Here is a 23,487-nt window from a genome sequence, read left to right on the forward strand (position 1 = left end):
AAAGTTTTGACACACATATAGATAGCAAAAGGGTCTTCATGGTCAAGTAGAGTAGCATATGCATTTCCTAAGCAGTTCCTTCGGTGTGCCACGAGAACACGTCAGGTCTATTCTTACCGAATTTCTAATGCATATGTTATTAGCTGCATGTGTCAGGCTGCACTGGATCTCCAGGACTCATGGCTGCATATTTGTGCCGTTTGATCAGCATCTCCCCGTTTGCCATGTTCAACTGGCACCTGCCATTCTACTCTGTGTTTCCACAGTTCAGTTTTCATAGTCTGCATACACATGAGAACATGCTAGATGTGATGGCCTTGTGGCCAATGCAGAGCACCCCCAAAGGGTTTTGTGTTTATTTATTGTATGTGTGTGCACACACCCTCACAGATGTGTGCATGCCACAGTCTGAATAATGAAGGTCAGAGGACAATCTGTTGGAGTTGCTTCCCTCCTTCACCATGTGAAGGCCAATAATTAAACTGGTTGTCAGTCAGGCTGGGCAGCAAGCACCTTTACCCGCTGAGCATCTTGACAGCCCAGCAGGGGATCCCTTTTAAAACTGAACAATATCCTGTTGTATGTACACATTACATTTCTTCCCCCATTCGCCTGCCTGTGCATACTAAGTAGTTCTACAGGCTGGCTAGTTAAATCATGCTGCAGAGAACACGGGACTGAGCCTGTGCTATACTGTTTACTTCCTTTGAGTCTGCAGGAGGAAGAGATTCTGGGTCATATGGTGGTTCTAGTTTTCATTTCTTTGGGAACCACACACAGAGGCTGAAATCCTGGGAACCTAAAGGAAACACTTCTACAACACATGAGTAAACACCATTTACCCAGCAGATGGAGACTTACACTGCTCGGTAACTTATCTAGTAGCACAAGTGTGGACAAGCTTTACAGATAACGTCAATGAGTTCATGAATATAAGATGCATTAATGAGAAAACCAGGAAGAATGATTGTTTTCCTTTGAAATGGAGTTTTCCTATGTAGCCAAGGCTAGCCTCATACTCACGGTCCCCTGACTCCATCTCCTAAAGTGTGTGCCACTGTGCTTCATGGGACAGGCAGTTTTAAATTGTGTATGTTCAGTGAGCATCTGCTATCTGCCCCATGTGTACCCAGACCTCAGAGGAGACAGAGTAGGCCAAGACTGCAGAGGGCTTAGCCATCAGCAGGCTGATTGACAGGAACATACATGACAAAGGTTGTCCCTACAAAAATAAGGTTCACAGGGGCCACAGCCAAAGATTTATCTGATCTCTTCAGCAGAGGCACTACCTGCCTGACTTTTAAGTGACAGCAAACAGAAATACCTCTGCTCTGCACAGCCAAGTAATGGCCCAAGGGAGGCTAGTGGCCAGATCAGAGTGCTTCTGACCTAGCCAGTCATCTCTCACTTTAATCCAAACCACCCAAAGCCATTAAAAAAAACACCCAAGTTGCTACTGTGATGAAATGAACCACCTAACCCTGATTTAAAACATTGTCCTGACCATATAATCTGGTGTCTCTTCACCAATTTTGCAAACTGCAAGAGGTAAAACTGTACCTGACTCCAAGAGCTCCCCCCCACCAAAGGTCTGGAAAAGCCATGTATCCAGTAAGGTCCCTAGATGTTGACTGCCCACCACCTATCTATGTTACTTCTATGCCACTTAGGACTAAACTGGAAGACTGAAAAGGCTGGGGGCAAAATGTGTGCCTTTTCCTAAAGTCTTCTAAATGGGACCAAAGGAGCACAAGTATTAAACATATTCAGAAATCTATACACAGCTAAATAGCAAATCAAGGTGAGACAACATAATAAACAATCTAGCTTCAGTTTCAGATAGTCCCCAAAGCACCCTAGATAGTCTGGCTGGAAGGGAAATTACTCCTGGAATAAAGAATAGAGAGGAAAACAAATGGCTGACATCGTCACCTAGGAGAAGTAAGATCCTTAGTTCAACCCCAGCCCCTGAGGAAAAGGCAACATCAGACAAGACGGGAGAACAGGAAACTAGAGAGCAATCGGAATGACCTATGACCTTCTCAGGAAGTGTCCCTCCAAACTTTAGAGTGACATGAGGACGCTAAGGCTCTGGGAACAACAGCAAGGTTACAAAGGTCAGCAAGTAGTTTTGCATCCCCAGGAAGTCCAAGAGAAGAAAGGTAGGCACGCACTCCTCTGTCTACAGCATCCAGGCAGAGGTGGCTCTTGGCAGGTGTTTGCTGCTATCCATTGAGTCAGCTGTTTCTGCTCTGCTTGTACCTTATGGACTTATTACCAGACATGGATTCATTTCTGAAGCCTCCTTCTGCCCTTTTATTGCATTTAGGACCCTCAAAACCACACAACTGTAGTGCCCAGAGAGGCCCCTGAGAGTCCACAGTGGACAGGAAGGTACAGGCATTCTCATGGACTTAGAAATTGCACCACAGAACTTTGTAAGACCTTGAGACACATATTTGGTCCCTTCTGATAAATGGAAACTACCCGGCCCTTTGACTGGTAGGACCTAGAAGAGGCAGACAGGCCAAACAGATACAGCTCAGCCATTCAGCTGCATCTTCAGCCAGCTGAAGGTATGTTGGTGGCATCCTGCCTAAGACGACTGGAGATTTAGGCATCTTCCTAATCCGATGTGAATCTGCTGGCGGGTTTAGACCCTGCTTTAACCAGACATTAAGTAGATGCAACTAACTTGCTCCAACACAGACTGGCCAAAGCACCAAGAGACATTTTAATTCCTGTGAGAATCCATGCCAGAAAAATGTGAGTAGCAAGAAGTGGCCCCAAGAGGGCCTGGAAATTGATTTATCTCAGAACATGTTAAGAGGGGTCTTATGGTTTTGGGTAGGCCAGACCATTTTCATGGCCTCCGAGCCACAGAATCCATGGTGTATGCATGGACAAAGGGGAGCATGGCCTCAACCTCCAAACACTTTTGAACCTGCCATGGTCAAATAAGTCTGTTAGGTAGATATGAAGGGTTGGGAAGTAAGACACAGCTGAGAGGCGTGATCTGGATCCCAGAGATGGGGTACTGGCACCCAGGTAAGACTGAGAGGACCTTCTGGTGACCGGAGGTCAGCATAAGGAGCCTGTCCACAGAGCTCCGACAGAATGAGGACTGGCCCTGGGGCCTTCTCCTGCAGAACCGCAGCTGCTTAGCTGAGTCTGCAGCATCCACTGGTAACTTGATCTTTCTCTGCACGTGGGAGATAATTCAAGGACAAACGTCCCTCTACAGTCCTCTCCTGGGTCAGAGCTTGGGACAGGGAACTAATACCTGTGTGTGTGTTACAACAAAAGCATGGTCCCTCCATTTGTTCTCTCAGAGGGCTGCTGGTAGCGTGGTCACTCACTACCTCTGCTTTCGGGTGGGCTTCATTAAATAGTGAAACTTCTACTTTCTATAGAAAATGCAGTTTAAAAAAAATGACATTTCCTAGCAAATCGAAGGCCAAACCTAGCAAACACGCAATAAGCCTAAAATGGTCCCACTTGACCCCTTGCCTTGAATCGTCTCGTCTTACTGGTCCCACTGAAATGAACTTCTGGGTCACTCATGCTTCTGGAAATGCCCTCTCATTCTTTATTGCTCAGCTCTGACATTTCAGAAAATCAAAACCTTCACAAATTCCCCTACTGGCTCCAGCATCAATACCCTGTTTCCCAGGACCCCTGGGGCTACCTCTTCCCTCAGGTCCCTGCTCCTCCAAATTCCTCCTGTCTCTAAGACTCTCTCCCTTCTCTGACTGTTTTCCCACTCCAATGGGAACCCGAGTTTAGAGGATTCGATCTGTCACCATTACCTTGATGAAAAAAAAACACAGTGGCCCTCAGTTCTCCTATAATCATTTCTCCTTTGCTTGTAATGTTTTGTTGTTCCTCAACTCTACTGTGAGTATTTCACTTGTCAATCAAATGACATAATAGAAGGAATCAACTTTGAATTTTTGAGTTTAATGTTAATACTCTAGCCCCTTCTGAATAAGAACAACAAACCAAACAACTTCATAGCCAGCATTGAGCCTTTCTGGATGCCATGAGTACACAGCCACTGGTCCTGTGACAGATGACAAACGTGATGAGAGAGGCGTCCTTAAAAAATGGTGGCTCACAGTTTGAGGGTACAGTCCCTCACGGCAGGGGCATCTGGGCAGCAGTACCTGAGGCAGCTGGCTGCATTGTGTCCACAGTCAGGGAGCAGAGAAAGATGGCTGCTATTCAGTTTGTTTTCTCATTTTTAGCCAATCTGGGATCCTGGCTTATGGACTGATGTGGCCCACAGTTTGGATGGGTCTTTTAACCTCAACTAACCGACAGACGCCGTCTGAAGTTGCTACACTTAGTTCTTTTATACTCACTGTCCAGCACACACATGAAAATAAGCAGTGCCAATAGCTGTCTTGGCAGGTAGATGCCTGTTATCTTAGTATGTTTGTTGCTGAGCCTAATGACCTGAATTTGACCCACACATGACCATCTGACCTCTAAGCATGTGCGCACACACACAAGCACATGCAAACCAAATGAATGAATGAATGATTAAATAAATGCAAAGCTTAGACACGCTGACAGGCAGGGAAAAGTGATCAGGATCAAGTGCAGGGGACACACAAAAGAAAAGTCACAGAAGAGCCACGGGGAAGGGGTGGCAGACTGGTGGTGACTGACTGACCTTCAGAAAGTAGCACTGGATCAAAGGGACTTTAGTGAGAACCTCCTTAAAACGTTCTCCAAATACATTTAAAAACCCTGAATCTTTCCTCCCTCCCTCTCTCTCCTCTTCCTTCTTTGAAGGATCATTTCTCGAAAACCTTGCTAAATGGGAATTTGAACTGCAAGAATAATTAGTTACCTGTGTATTTAACTTCCTTAGTTGATCTGGAAAGCAGAACTCGATGTTTACAATAAAAATTCCTATGTGTATTAAATAAAAGAATTGCATTTTGATTCTCCGGTTACATGTATGACTCAAATATTTAGCTTTCCAGTCAACTTCTAATTTGCCAAGAGACAAGTGTGTTATGGTGGTTTGAACAGGTATGGCCCCACAGATTCGTGTTTGAATGCTTGGAGTGGTAGGTACTATTATTAGGAGGTGTGGTATTGCTGGAGAAAGGGTGTCACTGTGCAGGCAGGCTTTGAGGCAGGCTTTGAGCCACACCCAGGGGGACCATCTCTCCCTGCTGTCTATGAATCAAGGTGTAGAACTCTCAACTCCCTCTCCAGCACCATGTCTGCCTGCATGCTGCCATGCTTCCTGACATGATGATAACGGACTAAACCTCTGAACTGTAAGCCAGCCCCAGTTAAATGTTTTCCTTGGTAAGAGTTGCCAGGGTCAGGGTGTCTCTTCACAGCAACAGAAACCCTAACTAAGACATGTATCTAACTCATGTTTCCCGAGAGCTCAAGTTCTCACTGGTACAGTCATTGCCTCTGTACCTTTCTTGCCCAGTCTTCACCCTGGTTAAGTCCTTTAATCCTCCCATTAACAACAGAAAACTGAGGCAAAGTGAGGTACAGTATCTTGCCTAAGCACAAATCAACAATATGTGGCAGGCCAGGAGTCTACGGTAGTTCCACTAACTTCCCCTGCCCCTCTGCAATTCTAAAAGTAGGTCAGGGCCCACCTCTTTCACCATACCAGACAGAAAGGGCAGACATTTAGAATCCACCAATAAGTGGACTTATCTGATGCAACCTGCCCCAGTGATCCGCCTATGGACAGTCTAACACTGTCCATATACGCTTGAATTCTTCTAGAAGGTCACTGAAAGCAGGTTCTTTCATGGAACAAAGTCCACATGAGCATGTGGGTGTTCCTGGGGGACGCTCTGGTGGGGTCTTCATCAAGCTCCCCCGTGTTGAGTGACGACCTAGGCCCAGTCCCTTCAGAACAAGATATGCGATCAATGGCCTCAAGTGGCCCTCTTGATGGCCATGCTTGGCGACATAAACATCTTCAGATATTCCATCATTTCCCTCGTGCAACAGAAAGAGTTGTTCTAGTACTAATTATTCCAGGAGTTAAAGCAGAAGGATCACTTGAGCCCAAGAGTTTAAGAGCCCAAGTGATCCCATTTCCCAAAATGAACAAGCAAAAAAAAAAAAGAAAGAAAGTTTCTCAGAAAATGAAAACATGCTCTCAAAATCAAATTTTTGTTTTTTAACTTAAAGTAAGATTTACTTAAAAATTGATGAGTGTGTATGCCTGTATGCCTGTGTGTACATATGTATGTATGTGTGTGTGTATGTATGTATGTGTATGTATGTGTGTGTATGTATGTATATATGTATGTGTATGTATGTGTGTGTATGTTTGTATGTATGTATGCACACACATACACACACACACACACACACGTCCACAAAGGCCAGAAGAAGGTATGATATCCCCCTGGAGCTGGAGCTGCAGGCCTTTGTGAGCCACTGGATATGGGAGGTGGGAACTGAACTTCTTTCCTCTGCAAGAACAGCAAGGACTTTTAACCATGGAACCATCTGTCCAGTCCTCTATGTCTATGTCCTCAGTTTCTATCAATGATCAACCCACGACCAAAATGCTGTCATCTTTTCTTCCACTCACAACAGATCTAATCAATGACAAAAACTTTGGCTACTTTTAGTGACACTTGGGCGCAAATACCAACTGTCTCAAACAACAATGATTAAAAAAACAAATGGGAATATAAAAAATGACAAGTAAATCACCCTTGTTATTGTTGAGAGAAAAGACCACATTGGCACAAGGCTTGCATAGAGACTGACTACTCAGTTACTTCAGCTGGGACAAGTAAGTCAAGTCAATTTGTGATTTTCAAAGTAATACCCATAAAAGTTCCTGAGGAGAGCTCTATGGTCTGTCCATCTGGCAGAAGAAACTTTACAAAAGGCACTTTCTGCCTTAATTTCATCTTCGACACACAGAACTCCACGGGATCCTTAGCTAGGGGAGGAGGCCATGTGTGATGCCCAAGCCTTTCTCTCTTTCCCGGGAAGGAAAGGTATTGACTAATTTAATGAGTCAGGAGCAGCCTTGCTATTTCTAAGGCTTCCCTGGGCTTCCTTCCACCCACACTGGTTCTTAAACACAATAGAGAATGTTCTGGTACAGTTGCCAAAAGTGGGCCTCAGCTCAAAGACCTGGTAGGAGAGTCCTAGGGAATGAGGCTAAGGGACGGGCCACGGCACTGGCAGAGCCAGTCAGGGGCAGTTCGCTCTCAGCAGATCCACGTCCTTGGGTTCCTTCCCGGTATCCATTTTCAAGGAGTCAGCGCCCACGTGTTTGCCCAGTGAGTCACAGCTCAGCTAATGACCGGAGCTGAGGAAGGGCTGCACAGGACAAAAAGCACTGAGTCTTTCTTCTTGGTAGCCATCTGGACTTGCACCCAACCCGGTTCTGCTGAGCTCATCCACTATACCGAATGAGGAGAGGGATCAAGTAAACTAAATTTGAGCTGTCTCTACACGTCTGGGTTGCTAGAACAGCACGTTTCTCTCAGGCTTAAATGACATCAGAGCACAGGTTACTGTTAACTTGAATGGTGATGAAGAAATGATGGAGTGTCTCTCCCTTTTGATAGTTCATTTAGATGAAGCCTCAGCTTCCCGAGGGCTGCAGGGTTAGGTCTACTCGGGAGATGTGGGTTAAGAGGAGCAGGACTATTGGGCCAGCTCAAATACTGTAGACATGCAGCCGGCGTGAGCTGGGAAAAACCTTGAAACATTCAGGCCTTTCTTTTTGAGAAAATACCAAGTGTTCCACGTTCAGAAAATTGCTATCTTCAAAGCGCGACCTGAGCCAGCAGCACCACAGTTCAGAGACAGGATGGTTACATCTGTGCTGAGGTCTTGAGATTGCTAGATGCCCATGGGAAGCAAAAGCTTATTTCTTTTTGCCTGGTGATATTCTCGCACCGCTCAATGTTCAAAATTGAGTTTTTGAGTTTTGGATTTCTCTCTTTCAGGGGGACTCAGGAGACTCAAGCAGAGGAAATAACAGAACGAGACCATCAAAGCTGGGCCCAGACGTGGTCTGCCTGGCACAACTGAATATTATATTTATGAAACAGTCAATTCCTTTTGCTTTTCTGGAAGGCACAAAACATGCATAATAGACTCAGGTTATTTCTGAAGATGGGGAAAATCTCAAACAGAAGCAGGTGGCCTGCCTGGCTCCATGCCTTTCCAATAAGCAATAAATGGAGAAAGTCAGTTAATAATATGATATTAATATGTCAAGATATTATCCGAAGAGTTGATATGTAAGAAACTAGAAGTAAAAAGCTGTTTCTCATATGCCCTAATAAGGACACAGTAATCCCAATGGCTTTAAAATATCAATATAAATAACTACCATTTAAAAAAATTCCTTTTGGTGTTCTGTCTCTGGTCCTTGGTGCCCTCTTTTTCCCACCAAAGGACATTCTAAGTCCCACAATGAAGTCCCAGCTCTTCATCAGTGGAGCAGTGGCCAGCTTCCTCTCTGTCCATATCCTGAGGAAATGGGAGATAGAAGCAGGCCTAGGGCTCTGTGCTTCTGTGGCCACCAGGACTCAGGATACCCAAATCTAACTCCTCAGAGTTCAAGCAGCAGACCCAATGGCCAGGTTTATGGCCACATTTCACAAAGAATGGGCATGAGAAGAAAGTCTGCAAAGACATGGGACTTGTCTTGGTTACTGTTCTGATGTTGTAACAGAACTCCATGACTAAAGCAACTCTTTCTTGTCAAAGAAAGAGTTTGATTGGGCTTATGGTTTCAGAGGGTTAGATAGAGTCCACGACAGTGGCAAAGCTCTGGCAGAAGGACCAGCTTAGAGCACACATCTTGATTCAGAAGCAGGAGGCAGAGGGTTAACTGGGAGTGGAAGGAGTCTTTTGAAAGCTTCAAAGCACATCTACAATGGCATACCTCCTTCAACAAGACCATACCTCCTAATCCACCAACTGGGAACCAAGTATCCAAATATGAGCTTTTGGGGGCATTCATTCTCATTTAAACCCCTGAAGGGCCAAAGGTGAGACGGTCCTGGAACACAGTAAGAACTCACTACAATAGAATGTGGGGCCTTTTATTTCTACAGGATTGAACCAAACAACTCCTCATCTGATAATATCAATAAAATGAGATTTAAATTCAAACCCATCACCATCTCTGGGCAATCTGGGGGTGGGGGTCAGGATTGATTTCCTGATCCTGGATTTCCTTGTTTTAAGTGGGAAGAGCCTCTGAAACTGGAACAATGTTCTCAGAAAATACTTGGTATGCAGGGCACACAGCCTGTATGCAGGACTAGGCTAAACTTTAGTATTGACTGATATGCTTGAAGAACGAAACTATGTCGATGTAGACCTGATAAAATGAGATGATTTTTTTAAAAATTTCTATTCAGCCCCTAAAGTATTAGGGGTTTTTGTTATTGCTTCTTTTGTTTCTCTTATATTTACCTCACTTGAACACGCTGCCCTTCCTCCATGGCCAGAGGAAGCCCATCAGAAGGCAAGGTGGTCTCTACCTGCTGATGACCTTTGGCTTTATTTATTTGGGTAGACTGTGACTAAGGTTGGTTATTAGACCAGCTGGTAACACTACTTGCTCCTGATCTTTGCTGCTTCTGCTGCAAGATCAACCCAGAGCAAGAAGCTATTTAACTGGGATCATACCACAGAAAAAAGCTAATCACCAATGCACAGCTAAGCTGTCAGAAAGTAAGTAGTGACCATTTGATACAAGAGACCTGACAAGTTAGTAATATTCAGAAGAGAAGTTCAGTGGTGCAGGATCAGTTGCCCTGGGTGTAGAGGAAACCCTCAGTGTGTGTGTGTGTGTGTGTGTGTGTGTGTGTGTGTGTGTGTGTGTGTGTGTGTGTGTTTGTGTGTCTTTGCTCTCATACTCTCCGATCCCAGTACTTACTCTCTTCCTGGGTCCCCTTTGGGTGGGTGCAGGGAGATGCTTCTGTAGCTCTAAACTTGCCCTTTATCCCTCTACTCTTAGAATTCCCCTTTGGTTTTCATGTCTCCAATAAAGACCTTTACAGTAGACTCACAAATCTTGCTTCTGGTCCTGAATTCTCTGGATCTCTTCCAACACCAATTTTAGTTCTATATTTCTGAAGCTCTCTGGACATCTGTAGTAATCTCAAAGTTGACATGCTCAGAGCCAAACTCACTAACATTTTCTGATTGCTATATATCCATCCAACCATTTATTAGCACTGAGACAAGTGCTAGGGATGAGGATTAAACATTTCTTGGTTTTAGGAGCTCACAGTGTGACTCAAATTAAAGACTTAGAATTTATGAGTCAAAAAAGATAAGACTAACCTATTCCCAATATTCACATTTCGTTGGTATATAATGAACCTGCAGCCAAGGGAGACCAGATGGCTAGTTTAGGCCACATTTACTATTTGCAAAGCCAAGAACCAGACCAGAGCTATTTAATTTGCCAATTTCTATCAAAGATGTCATAACTCCTCCAGTCACTCCAGTGAGATCTACGACCCTTATACTGTCTCAATCTCAGTGACTAATCAAAAAGCATGCTGTGTCTTCCTTTTGATTATGGCTCATATCTGCCACCTCCTTTCCTTTCTAATCACCCCCTCCCCGGGACTGTTCCAGGTCACTATTATCCTCATGAAATCATCCCGATCTTGGCTGAAGACCTGCTTATTATGCCCCTTGTCCTCCACCACCTTCCATCGACTGACCTGTACCATCCAATGCTCCCTCTATCCACCCTCCTCCAATTCAAGCCGCACATGGATATCAGGGTAAACTTTCCAAGCCCTGTTGGGCACACCATTCTCCTGTAATGGGTCTCAGATCTTCATCAGCACTGGCAAAGCTGAGACCTACAGAATGTCAGCTCCAATGGGTGTTCTGTGGGAGGGATCTGCTCCCAGGGAAGTGGTGTTTGAACTCTGCCACGTGGACAAACGCTGTCTCTTTCCCCATAGTTTTCCCCAAATTTGCTTGACCCTCCAGAAGAGCATAGTGGGAGACAGGGAGCTATAGGCTGAACATGACAGGCCACCCTCTCTTTGCTCACCCAGGCAGAAACTGTTCTGCTCACTGTCTTCCATTCTGCTGTAAACGGAATGTTTCCTTTCCCCATGGCTTCCACGATCTCTCTAACTGGGAACACTCCCCTCCCTCTTCACTTAATTAAACCATAGCTTTTTGCCAATGTCTGGTTCTGATCTCTTCTGTGCTGTGGGATTTCCTCTCTGTGTGCTGTGAATACCATTGGTTAATAAAGAAACTGTCTTGGGTCTGTGCAGGGAATAGAGGTAGGCAGGGATATCTAAATTGAATGCTGGGAAGAAGGAGAAGCCATGTAGCCCTGCCAGAGACAGATGCCAGAACGTTATCCAGTAAGCCACAGCCACGTGGTGATACACAGATTAATGGAGATGGGTTGAGTTGATATGTAAGAGTTAGTCAATAAGAAGCTAGAGCTAATGGGCCAAGCAATGTTTTAAGTGATATGGTTTCTGTATGATTATTTCAGGGCTGAGCAGCTGGGAACCAACAAGCGGCCTCCTTGCAACAAAATAGCCCCAACATGGCCAATTAAAATTCACTTAAAACCTGAGGGAGTTTGGGAAGGAATTTGAGGCACAAAACAAACAAACAGACAGACAAAAAACAAAGTTAAGCATGGCTTAACGCCATGGCTCCTTTAAGAGGGGTTTTCCTGATTCAGCGGTAGCAGAAAAAAAGCGACGGTTTTGAAACAGCTTCCCCACCATGGGCCATGCTGCTAGCACGAACTCTGACTCTTTTGGGAGGCCAAATATTTAAATGGGTTTTGTAATATTAAGTTTGGGGCATCACCCCTGCCCCTGGCATTCATTCTTGGGGTGCCAATGGAGTGCCAATGGAGCAGAAAGCTCCATTTCAGGCCCCCTCCCCCTGGGAGTTGCCTTGAGCTCGACTCCACCTTCAGGAAAGCCTGCTAAATGCTGATCCCTCCCCAGGGAGGGTCAGGACCACTCCACAGGCTATTTAAGCTCACACCGGAAAAAGGAACACGTGGTCATGGGTTTTGCATCATCTCTCTCTCTCTGTCTTCTCCCCCGCCCCATGCTCCCAGCAGATGCTGTGAATATCATTGGTTAATAAAGAAACTGTCTTGGGCCTGAGCAGGGAAAAGAGGTAGGCGGGGAAAACTAAGCTGAATGCTGGGAGAAAGGAGGCACAGGACAAAGAATTATACATCTACAACATCAATGGTGCTAAGGCTGAGAAATCCTGCTATATAGTCAGACTAATCTGGGCTAAGTTTCCAACCACAGACACCAGTTGCTTGGCCATAAGTCAGCTATGAGATGTAAGTGCTCTCATTTCCTTATTTTTGTATGGGGCTTTAATTATATATTTTGGGTTTGTTGTAAGGTGATATATACACAGATGCTACATCCTGGGCAATTGGTAAGATGACCACCGTGACAGGTGGACAGAAAGTGTGACCTGCCAGCATCCTTGTCACCGGCCTCCACGCAGCGTCTCTAATGTCGGTCACATCTGTCTCAGGACTTCCGCGCCAGGCCCAGAAGCAGCCCTGCACCCCCGCTTGTGCTCACTAGATAATCGGGTTCTGTTTGGTGCTCACCAGGGGCTCGATGGTGAAAATGTTATCCAGAAACAGCATGCTATCTCCTTGCACCAGCTTCCTCTGGTTCTCGAAGGTGCGGGAGAGAATAGAGAGGCGTTCTCGGAGCGAAGGATCCAAGAGGCACTCTTCCAAAAACATGTCGGTTTCCTGCTTTTCCTCCTTGGTCAGATCGTCACAGACCCTAAAGAAAATGAGGAAATAGAAGGGTCACCGTGGGACTCCCATGAAGAGCTGTGGGCAGGAACTCGCTTCCAGTCTCCTCTCCTGGGACTGTCCTTACACCTCCTGGGGTGGTCCCTCCTTGCCCTGAGTCTACAATACATAAGTGGGTGACTTTGTGTTGCCTCCTCTTTCAGAGGCCGAGTCTGATGATCCCTTATCACCTCCTTCCAGAAGTCCTCTGGGATTTCTTTCCCACCCAAGGCCCTTCTGTTTACTTCTGAGCCAGCATGTATCTGAACAAATATTTCCTTTTAGGTAATTGTGTTTTCCATGCTTATTTTTAAATTATTTAACATCTGCTCTGCTCTCATATGGCGAGGATGACTTTGTTCCTGTTAAGCTTGTCTTGCTTTAATTCTTTCCTAGCTGTTTGTTGTGTAGGGAATAGAATGTGGGGCTGGTGAGGGCTGGGTTTAGATACTGATTTTACGATCTATTTCCTAGCTCTGAGACTCTGGGAGCTTCCCAGTTCCTCTAAGCCTTGGTGCTCATTCCCAGAAAACTAGAGGTGATGGAAGCAGAGTTTCTAACCTAAGAGATGGGGCTTAAAGGTGATTCGGGCCTCGGTTCAGATCCCGGCACAGAGCAGGTGCTCCATCAGTACCATCTTTCTGCCTCTGTCAGGCATCTGCCTTCCTAAGATGCCAAGCTTTTAAGATGCTTGAGCCACACCCAGAGATGCCTCCTTCACTTACTTCCCAGTTTTCACTGTCTACCACGGTCAGTGAGAGAACAGCCTCTTCCAAGCTTCTCCTCGCAGCCCTCACCTTTCCAGATGACCCTGCAGACTGTCCTGCACTCTCCCCTTGAGACACTTGCTCCTGTTCCCAGCACTGTGATGCTGTGACCCAGGTGGCAGCACATCCTTAGCAAGGGAGTGCTGAGTGGGTGTGTGAGGTCACTGAGTTCCTGCCTCAGCTCTGACTTCCTAGATGACCTCATACAAACCAGAGGCTCCATTTTGTCAAGTGGTTCTTTTAAATAACTTCAGTGTTCTGAGCCCTTTGTCTATATCACACAAGGAAATCAAATAAATGGATCCGGTGTGTCCTGGATCCAAGGAAGAAAGCAGCCTGCATTTCCCTTGTACTGCTAGGTGGGAAGCAGTATCCAAGGTAACCAGTCCTTCTATGCCACTGGCCATATCAGCTCGGAAAGCAAGGAATCCAGTTCTTTTTTATTTTGCTAGTTGACAGCTATCTGAGAGACTTACAAATTGCACATCGTTTGTGTGGTTGTTTGGATGAGAATGGCTCCCATAGGCTCACATATTTGAATACTTGGTCTCTGGTTGGTGAAACTGTTTGGGAAGGACTAGGAAGTGTGGCCCTGTTGGAGGAGGTGTCACTGAGGGCAGGCTTTGAGTTTTCAAAAGACTCAAAGGACACAGGTATTCCTAGTGTGCGCTCTGCCTCCTGCTTGCAGTTCAGAGATGTGAGCTCTCAGCTGTTCCCGCCCCCAAGGCCTTCACTCCACCATCATGAACTGTAAGCCAAGCCAAACTTTTTAATAAGTTGCCTTGTTTGTAGTGTTTTATTACAGCTATAGAAAGCAACTAATACCATTTCAAGCGAAAGACTCCACTTGGAGCAGTAAATTCTACAACAATCACAGAAACAAAGACCCAGCTAGATTGACCTTCTTTGAAAGACAAAGAAGAAAAGTGGTTTGTAAACTCCATGTAGGAGCTTCAGATCCCCTGGAACTAGAGTTATAGATGGCAGTAGACTCGTTACAAAATATTCTGGAGAGAGAAAACCTCAAATTTTTTGATTTAAAAAAAAGCAAGCAAGGGGGAAAAAACCATATTCGTTTTGCAAAGGAATACATTTACAGATACTAAAATATTCCTTAAGTTTTCTCTGGGTCATATGATTAGAACTGATTTTTATCATAATCACAGATGTAATTAAAAAACATTTATACTTTAAAAACATGTTTCTTTTAAATTAGAAAACAAGTTGAGTTAAAAATTCAGTGTGGTCTTCATCGAGATGTGACCACTGGGATGCTTCAACACATGGGCCTTAGGAGGACCTTCAAGACCTAAACTATAATAAACAAGAAGTTATCAAATGTCTCACAAGATTGCCTAAATACTATCCCGAAAGTGGAAACCAGAAAAAGCGACCAGGGCCAATTTCAATGGCATCGTAAAGGGGAAAAATACTGAGGCAGAGGATTGGACACTCACATCCGGCTGTGTATCCACAATAGAAGACAGTCCTAAAAGTCACTTGCCATGTTTTATATGCCAATAAAGTACCAATTATGTCTAACAAAAATAAAACAAAACAAAACAATTCAGTGTGGATCAGGTCTCAGATCGGAGCACTGTAGAGTTTTTCACAGGAGCCTGGGATGCAAACCCAGCCCAGGGTTCCACCACCAGAAGAGGCATGGGTTGCAGCAAGACATCTTGTAGCAGGAAGAACAAAGGGTGAGATACATACACAGCACCAGAAAGGGCCCCCCTCTCATGTTGTCCGGTATTTTGTCGCAATGAGACAAGTAACAAATAGAGTTGGTAACTGGATGTTGAAGCCACTAAACAGTAAGTTTCCTGGCCTTCAGAGCTGGGAGAAACACTTCCAAAGCTGCCTATAACACGAAAGAGTAAGTGGAGACAATGGGGCCATCACCTCCGAATGGACTGTGTGACCCTAGATAACGGGGGACTCTGTGCCGGTGTGACGAATGCACGTCTAGAGTCTCCTGTCTTGTTTATCAGGTGACATTTCTGTCTTCAGAGTGTTTTTTTTTTAAATGAAACCAGGAAGGAGCTCCTAAACATAACTGAAATTAAATTCATTACAGTAACCCAGGTGGCAGGCTCAAACATCAATTAAGGTTGAATTAACTAGAGAGATGTGTCATTTCGTGAACCTGAATGCCGTGAAATAAATCCCTGCTAACCACAGTGTGGGGTTGTCCGTTGAGGTTACTGTGAGGTCTTGAGCAAGTGTAGAATTAGAGCCACCTGCTCTTGAAACAATGACTTTGACCCTGCTGGAGATTCTAGGAGCAAAAATCCGTAAAAGCCCACACTGAAAATGGGGAACGTGAGGAGAATGCGGCTGGGAGAATCTTGCAGAGCGCACTTGCCCAGACACAGCTGAGCAAGAAAGGAAGGATGCGGTCCTTTCTGAAGAGATTAATGTCCTTTCTGGCTCCAGAGAAACATCAAAAAATAGATCAAAAAGGTGATTTCTTCAAAGGATCCTTAATTTCAGACTCTAAAGGTATTCTGTTTGTTGGTCTTTAAAGAGAAGAACAATTTTAAAGCTCAGAACTTCTTCCTAGAGGAGGGGCATCTTCATGGCCAGAACCTGGAGCCTGGCAGTAGCCCCATATTTCTCAGACCAGACACATGCCCAAGGGTTCCAACACTGTAAGACAGGCAGAGAGGAAGGTCATCCTTCCCAGGATGGAAGAGGGAGAGGCTGAAAGTCCTCCATGTGGAAAACAGACAACCAAATCTTGGCTCTCCAAGATTCTGTGGGCGAGATACCATGATGAATGGAGCAGGAGTTGGAGTCATTTGTTAGAAGGGTTGGCATTTTATAGGGACCTTTGAGCAAGTTTCAGTACTTGCAGATGCATCTCAGGATGAGATGGAAGCCACCTAGCAAACAGACAGCTGGGAGAAGACAGTGGAGTCTCATTTTGTGGAGTAACACTAACCTTCTATTTTAGGTCCCTGGGATGCTGAAAAGGGAAGTTTTAATCCCTGGAAATGCGTCTCTAATTAAAGACACGTTCCCTCTATGCTAAGCTCAGGACCAAGGTTGATGCTTCTCTCTGCAGTTTAAACTAGAGATGCTGGTGGAGGAAAGGAAGATAGATAAGCAAGAAGCTGTTGTCGGCCTCATCAGGAGCAAGAGATTCACATATACAAAGGATTGGGTCAGGGACATCAGCATGGGCCTTGCTGGAGAACACGAGAGGCATTCTCTTGCTGGTTCATGACCTTGCTACTGTTTTGGGGGGACTGGGCAGACCTCTGTTCTGTGGACTGCTCATATATGGCCCGGGGTACAACCTGAAGATGTGCAATGAAAGAGGAGACCACGACCTTTTGCACAAGTACCACCATCACACTCGCTGTTGAGTAAGGAGCACCTGCCTTGTTCTAGAAAGAGTAGCTGGCAGTTATTTCGGAGACAGGGGCCCCAGGTGAAAATAATCGTATGAAAGTTGAGGCATGCTTGGGAACACATTGAGGAACAGAAAAGGGAAAAGGGAGAAGGGCCACTGTTGAGCTAAAGATCAGGCATAATGCGGCTTGCTTGGAAGAGGGAGAGAAGGCAGGGTCGCATTCAGTAGACTTTTTACTTAGAAAAATCAATCTATTTGAGAGAACCACAAGGTACCTTAATATATGTCACCCCAAGAGAAAGTGAAGACAATCCTATTCAGAGATCAAAAGCCACTGTTAAGTTTGTTGTTTAAAACCTGTGCACAGGACTGTGATAACGGTGATGTGCAGATGCCACCATGGAGAGCTAACTGATTTTTCTGGCCATACACCTACAAGTGGTGTAGAGAAACGATATGGATAGAAAAAATGTGGTATTACTGCACAGCAGAGCCCCTTCAGCCACAAAAGAAGGATGCAATTAAAACATTTGCAGGAACACAGCTGGAACTGGAGGGCGTCGTGCTAAGTGAAACTCATCAGCCCCACACACACAGGTGCTGCATATTGTCTCTCATATGTGGAGGCTAGACCAAGGAAACATAAAAGGATATGAAAACTAAAATGGAGACTACGAGGATGTAAGAGAGGGAGAACAGGAAAACCTGGGCATGAATATAATCAACATAATCAAAGCTCACTAGACACACATCTGAAATGGAGAGATCATAAGAAAACTTATTTTATACAATAGACACACAGTGAACAGTGGGACTGGGGCTGGGGCGATGGCTCAGCTGATAAAGCACTTGTCATGCAAACATGAAGTCTGGAGCTCATTTCCCCAGGACCCATGTAGAAAGCTGGGCACAGGATGCTTGCTGCTAATCCCAGCACTGGAGATGTATAAGTAGGAGAATCCCTGGGGACTGCTGGCCAGTCCAGCTAAGTCCAAGGGCTCCAGGTTGGTGAACAACCCCATTTCAAAACATAAGATATACCTCTATAGAGTGACTGGGAAAGATGATAACATCACCCTCTGTCTTCTGCCCTGAGTTGAATCCCAGTACTTGATAAAACCAGGCAAGATAGCACATACCTGTAAACTCTGCTATGAGGAGACAAGAGGCAGGAGGATTAGTGATGCTAGGTCATCCCTGACTACTTAGTGATGGCTGAGGTCAGTCTTGTCTCAAAAGAAGACAACAAAGAACCCAAGCAGCCAAACAAACAAATAAAACAGGTAAAAAACAATATTAAAAAAAACTAAGGGTATGAGTGTCAGGGGAAATGAGGTGGAGACAGAACATGTGTCTGAAGTTCTATTCTGGATGGTCTGGCACCTTCCATACCTACCATTTCCTTCCTTCCTTCCTTCCTTCCTTCCTTCCTTCCTTCCTTCCTTCCTTCCTTCCTTTCTTCCTTCCTTCCTTTCTCCCTCCCTCCCTCCTTCCCTCCCTCCCTCCCTTCCTTTTTTCCATCAATTTATAGCAAAAAAAAAAAACTTTAACTGTTAAAATTTAGCTTCTAGATGCTCTTTGGACACTGGCCTGGTACCAGTCCCCACAGCCCTAGCCCTACGGAGAAACGGTTGGACTTAAAGCTGCATTTTCTGCTTCTCTCCAAACGGCTCCCCCAAGAGGGCGGTTGCAGTAATGCTGCTGTTACTCCCTTCGCCGCTTCCCCTGGCTCCACTCTGGCTTCAGTTTTAAACCTGCTTGGCCTTTCCAGCTGCAGCTCAGCAGACATCGTTGCTGCAGAATTTCCTTCTCAGAATTTCCCACTCTTATTAGCAATTATTAACTGTACACGAGTGGGTTTCATTGTGATCTTTCATAGTTACGCAATATTAATAATTAAAGAAAAAAACCCATCATCGGCATTCCTAGGCCATGAGGTCCGGTGAGGTTTGTAGGCAGGAAAGGCTTTTCTTTCACGGGCGATCCTGTGGTTAAAGCTCATCACCTGGAGCTTCTGCCCACTGTGTCCCCTCATTGTCCTGGATCCTTCTGATTCAATTAGGGACAGGGCACTGGGGGGCTTCTGCCAGCTCTCCAGGGGTCTAAGACTTTCACTTTTATTCCACCCTAACGTGGTTTTAAACAAAGCCTTGAAGCCTTCCAGGGCTAATCCTTCATGGCAATGGAGAGGCAGAGACTGAAGTAAATTGTAATAAAAGCAGCAGCGGTGTTAATTCAGACAGATCTATGGAGATAAAGTGAGCGCAGCTTCAGACAGGCAAAGATGGGGTCAATCAAAAGAAACGTCCAGGATGCGACCATGAGGCAGGAGCTAAAAGCCTGCTGGTTTTACATTTTTCTAATCTACTGCTATTTGAATGATCATTTTCTCTAAAATAGACTACTAAAGATTCCACTAAGAAATCGTTATTAAATTACATGGTTCAGAGAGATTGGGCAGTGTTGTGAAAGCCAAAATATAAAAATCATTACATCTAAACCCTTCTTTTCCTTCCTTCTTTCTATTTTCTGAAAATATCTTTTTATAAGGGGGGGTGACATTGATGCCAGTCCAAAATGGATTATTTGGGGGACTCACTGTAAGAGCTGATAACTTTGGCCAGGGCTTCGAAAAGTAATATATACATGTACATTAGTGCTTAAGAAAACAGTAAAGAATGACATATTTTTAAAAACTAATTAAGTCTTTAATTATTGCTACACTATAACCAGGTTAAGTTTGACTGAGCATCTGCAACACTTGATGCTACAAGGCTCCCAAAGAGCACCCACACTGGAGCCAGTTTCTCAAGGTTGGATATTTGTGGTGGGTAAGAATTTACCATAAACTGTGCTTCCCGCCCCTTCCCCCAGATTAACTGGATTTACCCCATTGTACCCCTGCATTGCCACATAGAGGTGGTTTCGGATACAAACCTATGTTTTTCTTTGTCTTCCTCTTCCTGTGTAGCAAATACCTTCCACTGGAAATGGGCAATGATATTAGAGCGGTTATGAATGGTTATCGTCCGCTGATTGGCCAGAGATATGTACGTTTTCTCCATGATCAAGGAATTCTTGTCCAGTCTTATATTCACATCTATGGCAGCTCCATAGAGACGCACAAACACCATTTCACCTAGGAATGAATAAGGTAGAAACACACGAAGATTTATTCAGGCAAGCATGAAGGTCTGAGTTCAAGTCCTCAGAATCCACCCACACAAAAGCCGAGCATATGTCCAGAAGCGCACAGCTGGACAAGAGGGGATAGATGAATTCCTGAGGGTTCTCTGATCAGCCAATCGAGCCAAAGGTGAGACCTTGTCTCAAAAAATAAGGTGGGGCCGGGCAGTGGTGGCGGACGCCTTTAATCCCAGCACTCAGGAGGCAGAGGCAGGCGGATCTCTGTGAGTTGGAGACCAGCCTGGTCTACAAGAGCTAGTTCCAGGACAGGCTCCAAAACCACAGAGAAACCCTGTCTCGAAAAGCAAAAACAAAACAAACAAAAAAAATAAGGTGGACCGAGGAAGCCAAGTGACACTGACCTCTGACCTGCACAGGCATGCACACATGTAAAAGATTAACTCTAGAATGATAGATCTGGCCTTTTAAAAAAAGTCAAGATGAGGTTAGGGAATATAGAACAACCATCACATATTTTACTCTCCCCAAGTCCATCAATCCAGAGTCAGACATGATCAGAAAACTTAATTATAGCCCTTCGTTGAAGTTACAGGAAATCAAACTATCTTTTTTGGTCATTTTAAGAAATATAAACCACGCAAAGTATGAATTGTTATGGAAAGTTATCTAAGGATTTTCTTCTTCACAAATATTTTTTGGGCTTACAGCCTAGCCAGGAGGACCGTGTGCTTCAGAATCATAAACACCTGCCTCATCTTTAGCATGATCTAGTTTCTGGTTCTAAAAAGATAGAGGCAAATATATTTGGGAGGAGCTGATCATCACCAGGGGATTTAAGTCAGAAAACAGAGTCGGTACATTAGAAACTGGAAACTGCCTGAACAGAATCACATATCCAAACAATAATGACAATAGCACACACAGTACTGTGCTGGGGTAGCATACACACACAGAGAAAACAAAGATAAATACCAGGAGATAATTTTAAAGGGATATCAGGAACATCTTCCCTTAGCAAGGCAACGGTTGCGGACTGCTGCCGAGTCACAGGCAACGAGATCAAAGGGGTCTCAAAACAGGAAAAGAGCCAGAGACACTACTGTTAGGAGTCCTCCCAAAACACCAAACTAACAGCCATAACATACATGCAGAAGACCTTTGCAGACACGTGCAGGCCCCATGCATGCCATTTCAGTCTGCAGAGTGAAATTTAATAATTGGTGAAAGCTAATGGTTCATCTCATTCACATATTCTTAATTATGGATGATACTGAGTTCCATTATACAAGTTAATAAATAGATGAGACAAAAGGACCTTCACTGTAAATCCTGGTACTCAAAAAGTTATGACCCCAAGATGACGTTGAACTGGAAGGAGCCTGGTCCTAGTTTGCCGTCAGAGAGCTTGCTGAAGTTGCCTGCATCTTGCAGAGCACTTCACTTTGAGTTCATGCCATTCCCTGGTTCTGACCCGAGATAACGGAAAGAAACAACTCATGTGAAGGCGTCTGCATCCAACTGCGCACAGCCAAATATAGTGAGGCTGGTGAAGAACTGCAGCTCCTCGTGTTAGAAGCAGCGACACGTGAAAAACAGAAATGGCTCACCAAGAACAGACACCAGGTACCAACAGACAGAGCCCACATGGCAGTTAGACTTAGCACGTTCATAGAAACCCCTGGATGATTTTGAAGCTGTGCCCAGAGAACAGGAGTTTGAAAAGGGATCTCAAATGTGGGGAATAGTCATACTCTAGGCCTTACAGAGAAACAATAAAATAAAATGACCTAAATTTTAGAAAAGACTGCAGAGGAGAAAAAAAAACAACCTTTAAAGAATATCAATAATAAGAGAATTTTGTTTTTTATGAAATAAATTAGTGAAATGAAAAATGGCTCATAAAATATAAACAGTGGCATGAGGAAATAACATGAGGATAGGGGTCTCATGAGAATCTCAGCAAAGCAATGGCTATATCTACCCAAGATGATATCTCAAGAGGTGATGGCTAAGAATTTTCTGGAATTAAAGACATTGATTCCTAGCTCAAAAAACACAAGGGAATTCAAGTAGGGAAATACATACCTAAATCCATAACAATAAAACAAAAGAAATCAAAGATAAAATCCTGGAAGCAGAAAGAGACAAGACATTGCTTTCAGTGGATCCACGGGCAGAATTATAGCTGATGTGTTAACTGAGACAGAGGAAACTAAAAGTTAATGGAAGGTCATCTTCAGCCTGACAAACGGGAAATGTGACAAAATAAGTCTATAGGATTTTTCCATTTTTAAAGTTTTGTCTGAAAATGTCATTATTTTGTCTGTACCTTTTAAGATATCGCAACACTGAAATGCCTCAGTTTCACCTGTTTTCCACCAACATTTTAACGATGCCGTTCTGTACCTTCTAGCTTTCCTGATATCAGCTGAAGAGTTTGCCAGGGATTACAAGCATTCCTTTTAAGCAAAGTGTCTTTTTTTTTCCTGGATCCTTCTATACTGCTTTCTTTGCAACAATAATATGCCTACATTTGGTTTTCTTTCTTTGTATGAAAAATGTGTTGAGTGTCATGAATATATGGATGAATATAAGTTAATATTTTTAAAAAATTCTTAGGTAATATATCTTAAAACACTTTCAAAAATTTCATTCACCTTCTTTTTCTCTACCTCTGAGGCTTCAGTTACACACATGCTGATCTTTTGACTATGCCCTGTATGCTTCTGCTTTGTTATTTTTCTTAAACACTGCTATTTTTTCTGTATCTCATTTTGAGCATCTTTGATTGGCCTACATTTAGGTTCATGGATCCTATCTTCCTCCTTATCTCTTATTCTTCTGCTAAACTTATATGACTTTTAATTTTCAACACTATATTTTTTCAGTATAAAGTTATTAAAATTTGGTGAATATAAAACAAGTCACTACCAGGGTAAAGATATCAAATGAAAAAATTAGCAATCATATTTGTAGGAGGCATAGCTTAGAGAAAGTGTTGAGGAAAGAGGAACCAGAATTGTTAAACATGGAGGCTTATTTTCTTCAAGGGAAGGAAAGGCTGCCTGTCCACCCGGAAAGAGGGAGTGAATGTCATCTAACAACCTGGTTATCTTTTCACTGTTCTACGGAGGCAGCCTTTACCGGAATCCCCCACAATCCTGAGCATTGTTTAGGCCCTGATCTGAGCTTTACCGCTCAGTGAACAGAATCCATCCCTATGAAAGAGGGCCATGCACTTTGTATCAATATACTTTCTCCTTATGCTCATTACAAATGCTTCCTCTTTAACTCCTGACCCTGAGCACTGTTTATCAGTCAATAGAACTCATTTGATTACAAAGGTCACAGGTGCTTTGCTATAGAGGTGTATTTTGCGAGGGGGTTTG

The 23,487-nt window shown here is 44.2% G+C and overlaps 1 protein-coding gene across 1 annotated transcript in view; it reads right to left on the bottom strand.

Annotated features, from left to right (window-relative positions):
* The window catches only part of Hydin (HYDIN axonemal central pair apparatus protein), a 294,282-nt gene that overhangs the window by 230,355 nt on the left and 40,440 nt on the right, over positions 1-23,487 (bottom strand). The window contains exons 7-8 of the mRNA XM_075977335.1: positions 19,889-20,090; positions 12,629-12,812 (exon numbers count right to left, since the gene is read on the bottom strand). Of these exons, the coding sequence (XP_075833450.1) occupies positions 12,629-12,812; positions 19,889-20,090 (386 nt within the window). The remainder of the gene's footprint in view (positions 1-12,628; positions 12,813-19,888; positions 20,091-23,487) is intronic.

The sequence above is a fragment of the Microtus pennsylvanicus genome, chromosome 6, assembly GCF_037038515.1.
Source record: "Microtus pennsylvanicus isolate mMicPen1 chromosome 6, mMicPen1.hap1, whole genome shotgun sequence".
Lineage (NCBI taxonomy): Eukaryota > Metazoa > Chordata > Mammalia > Rodentia > Cricetidae > Microtus > Microtus pennsylvanicus.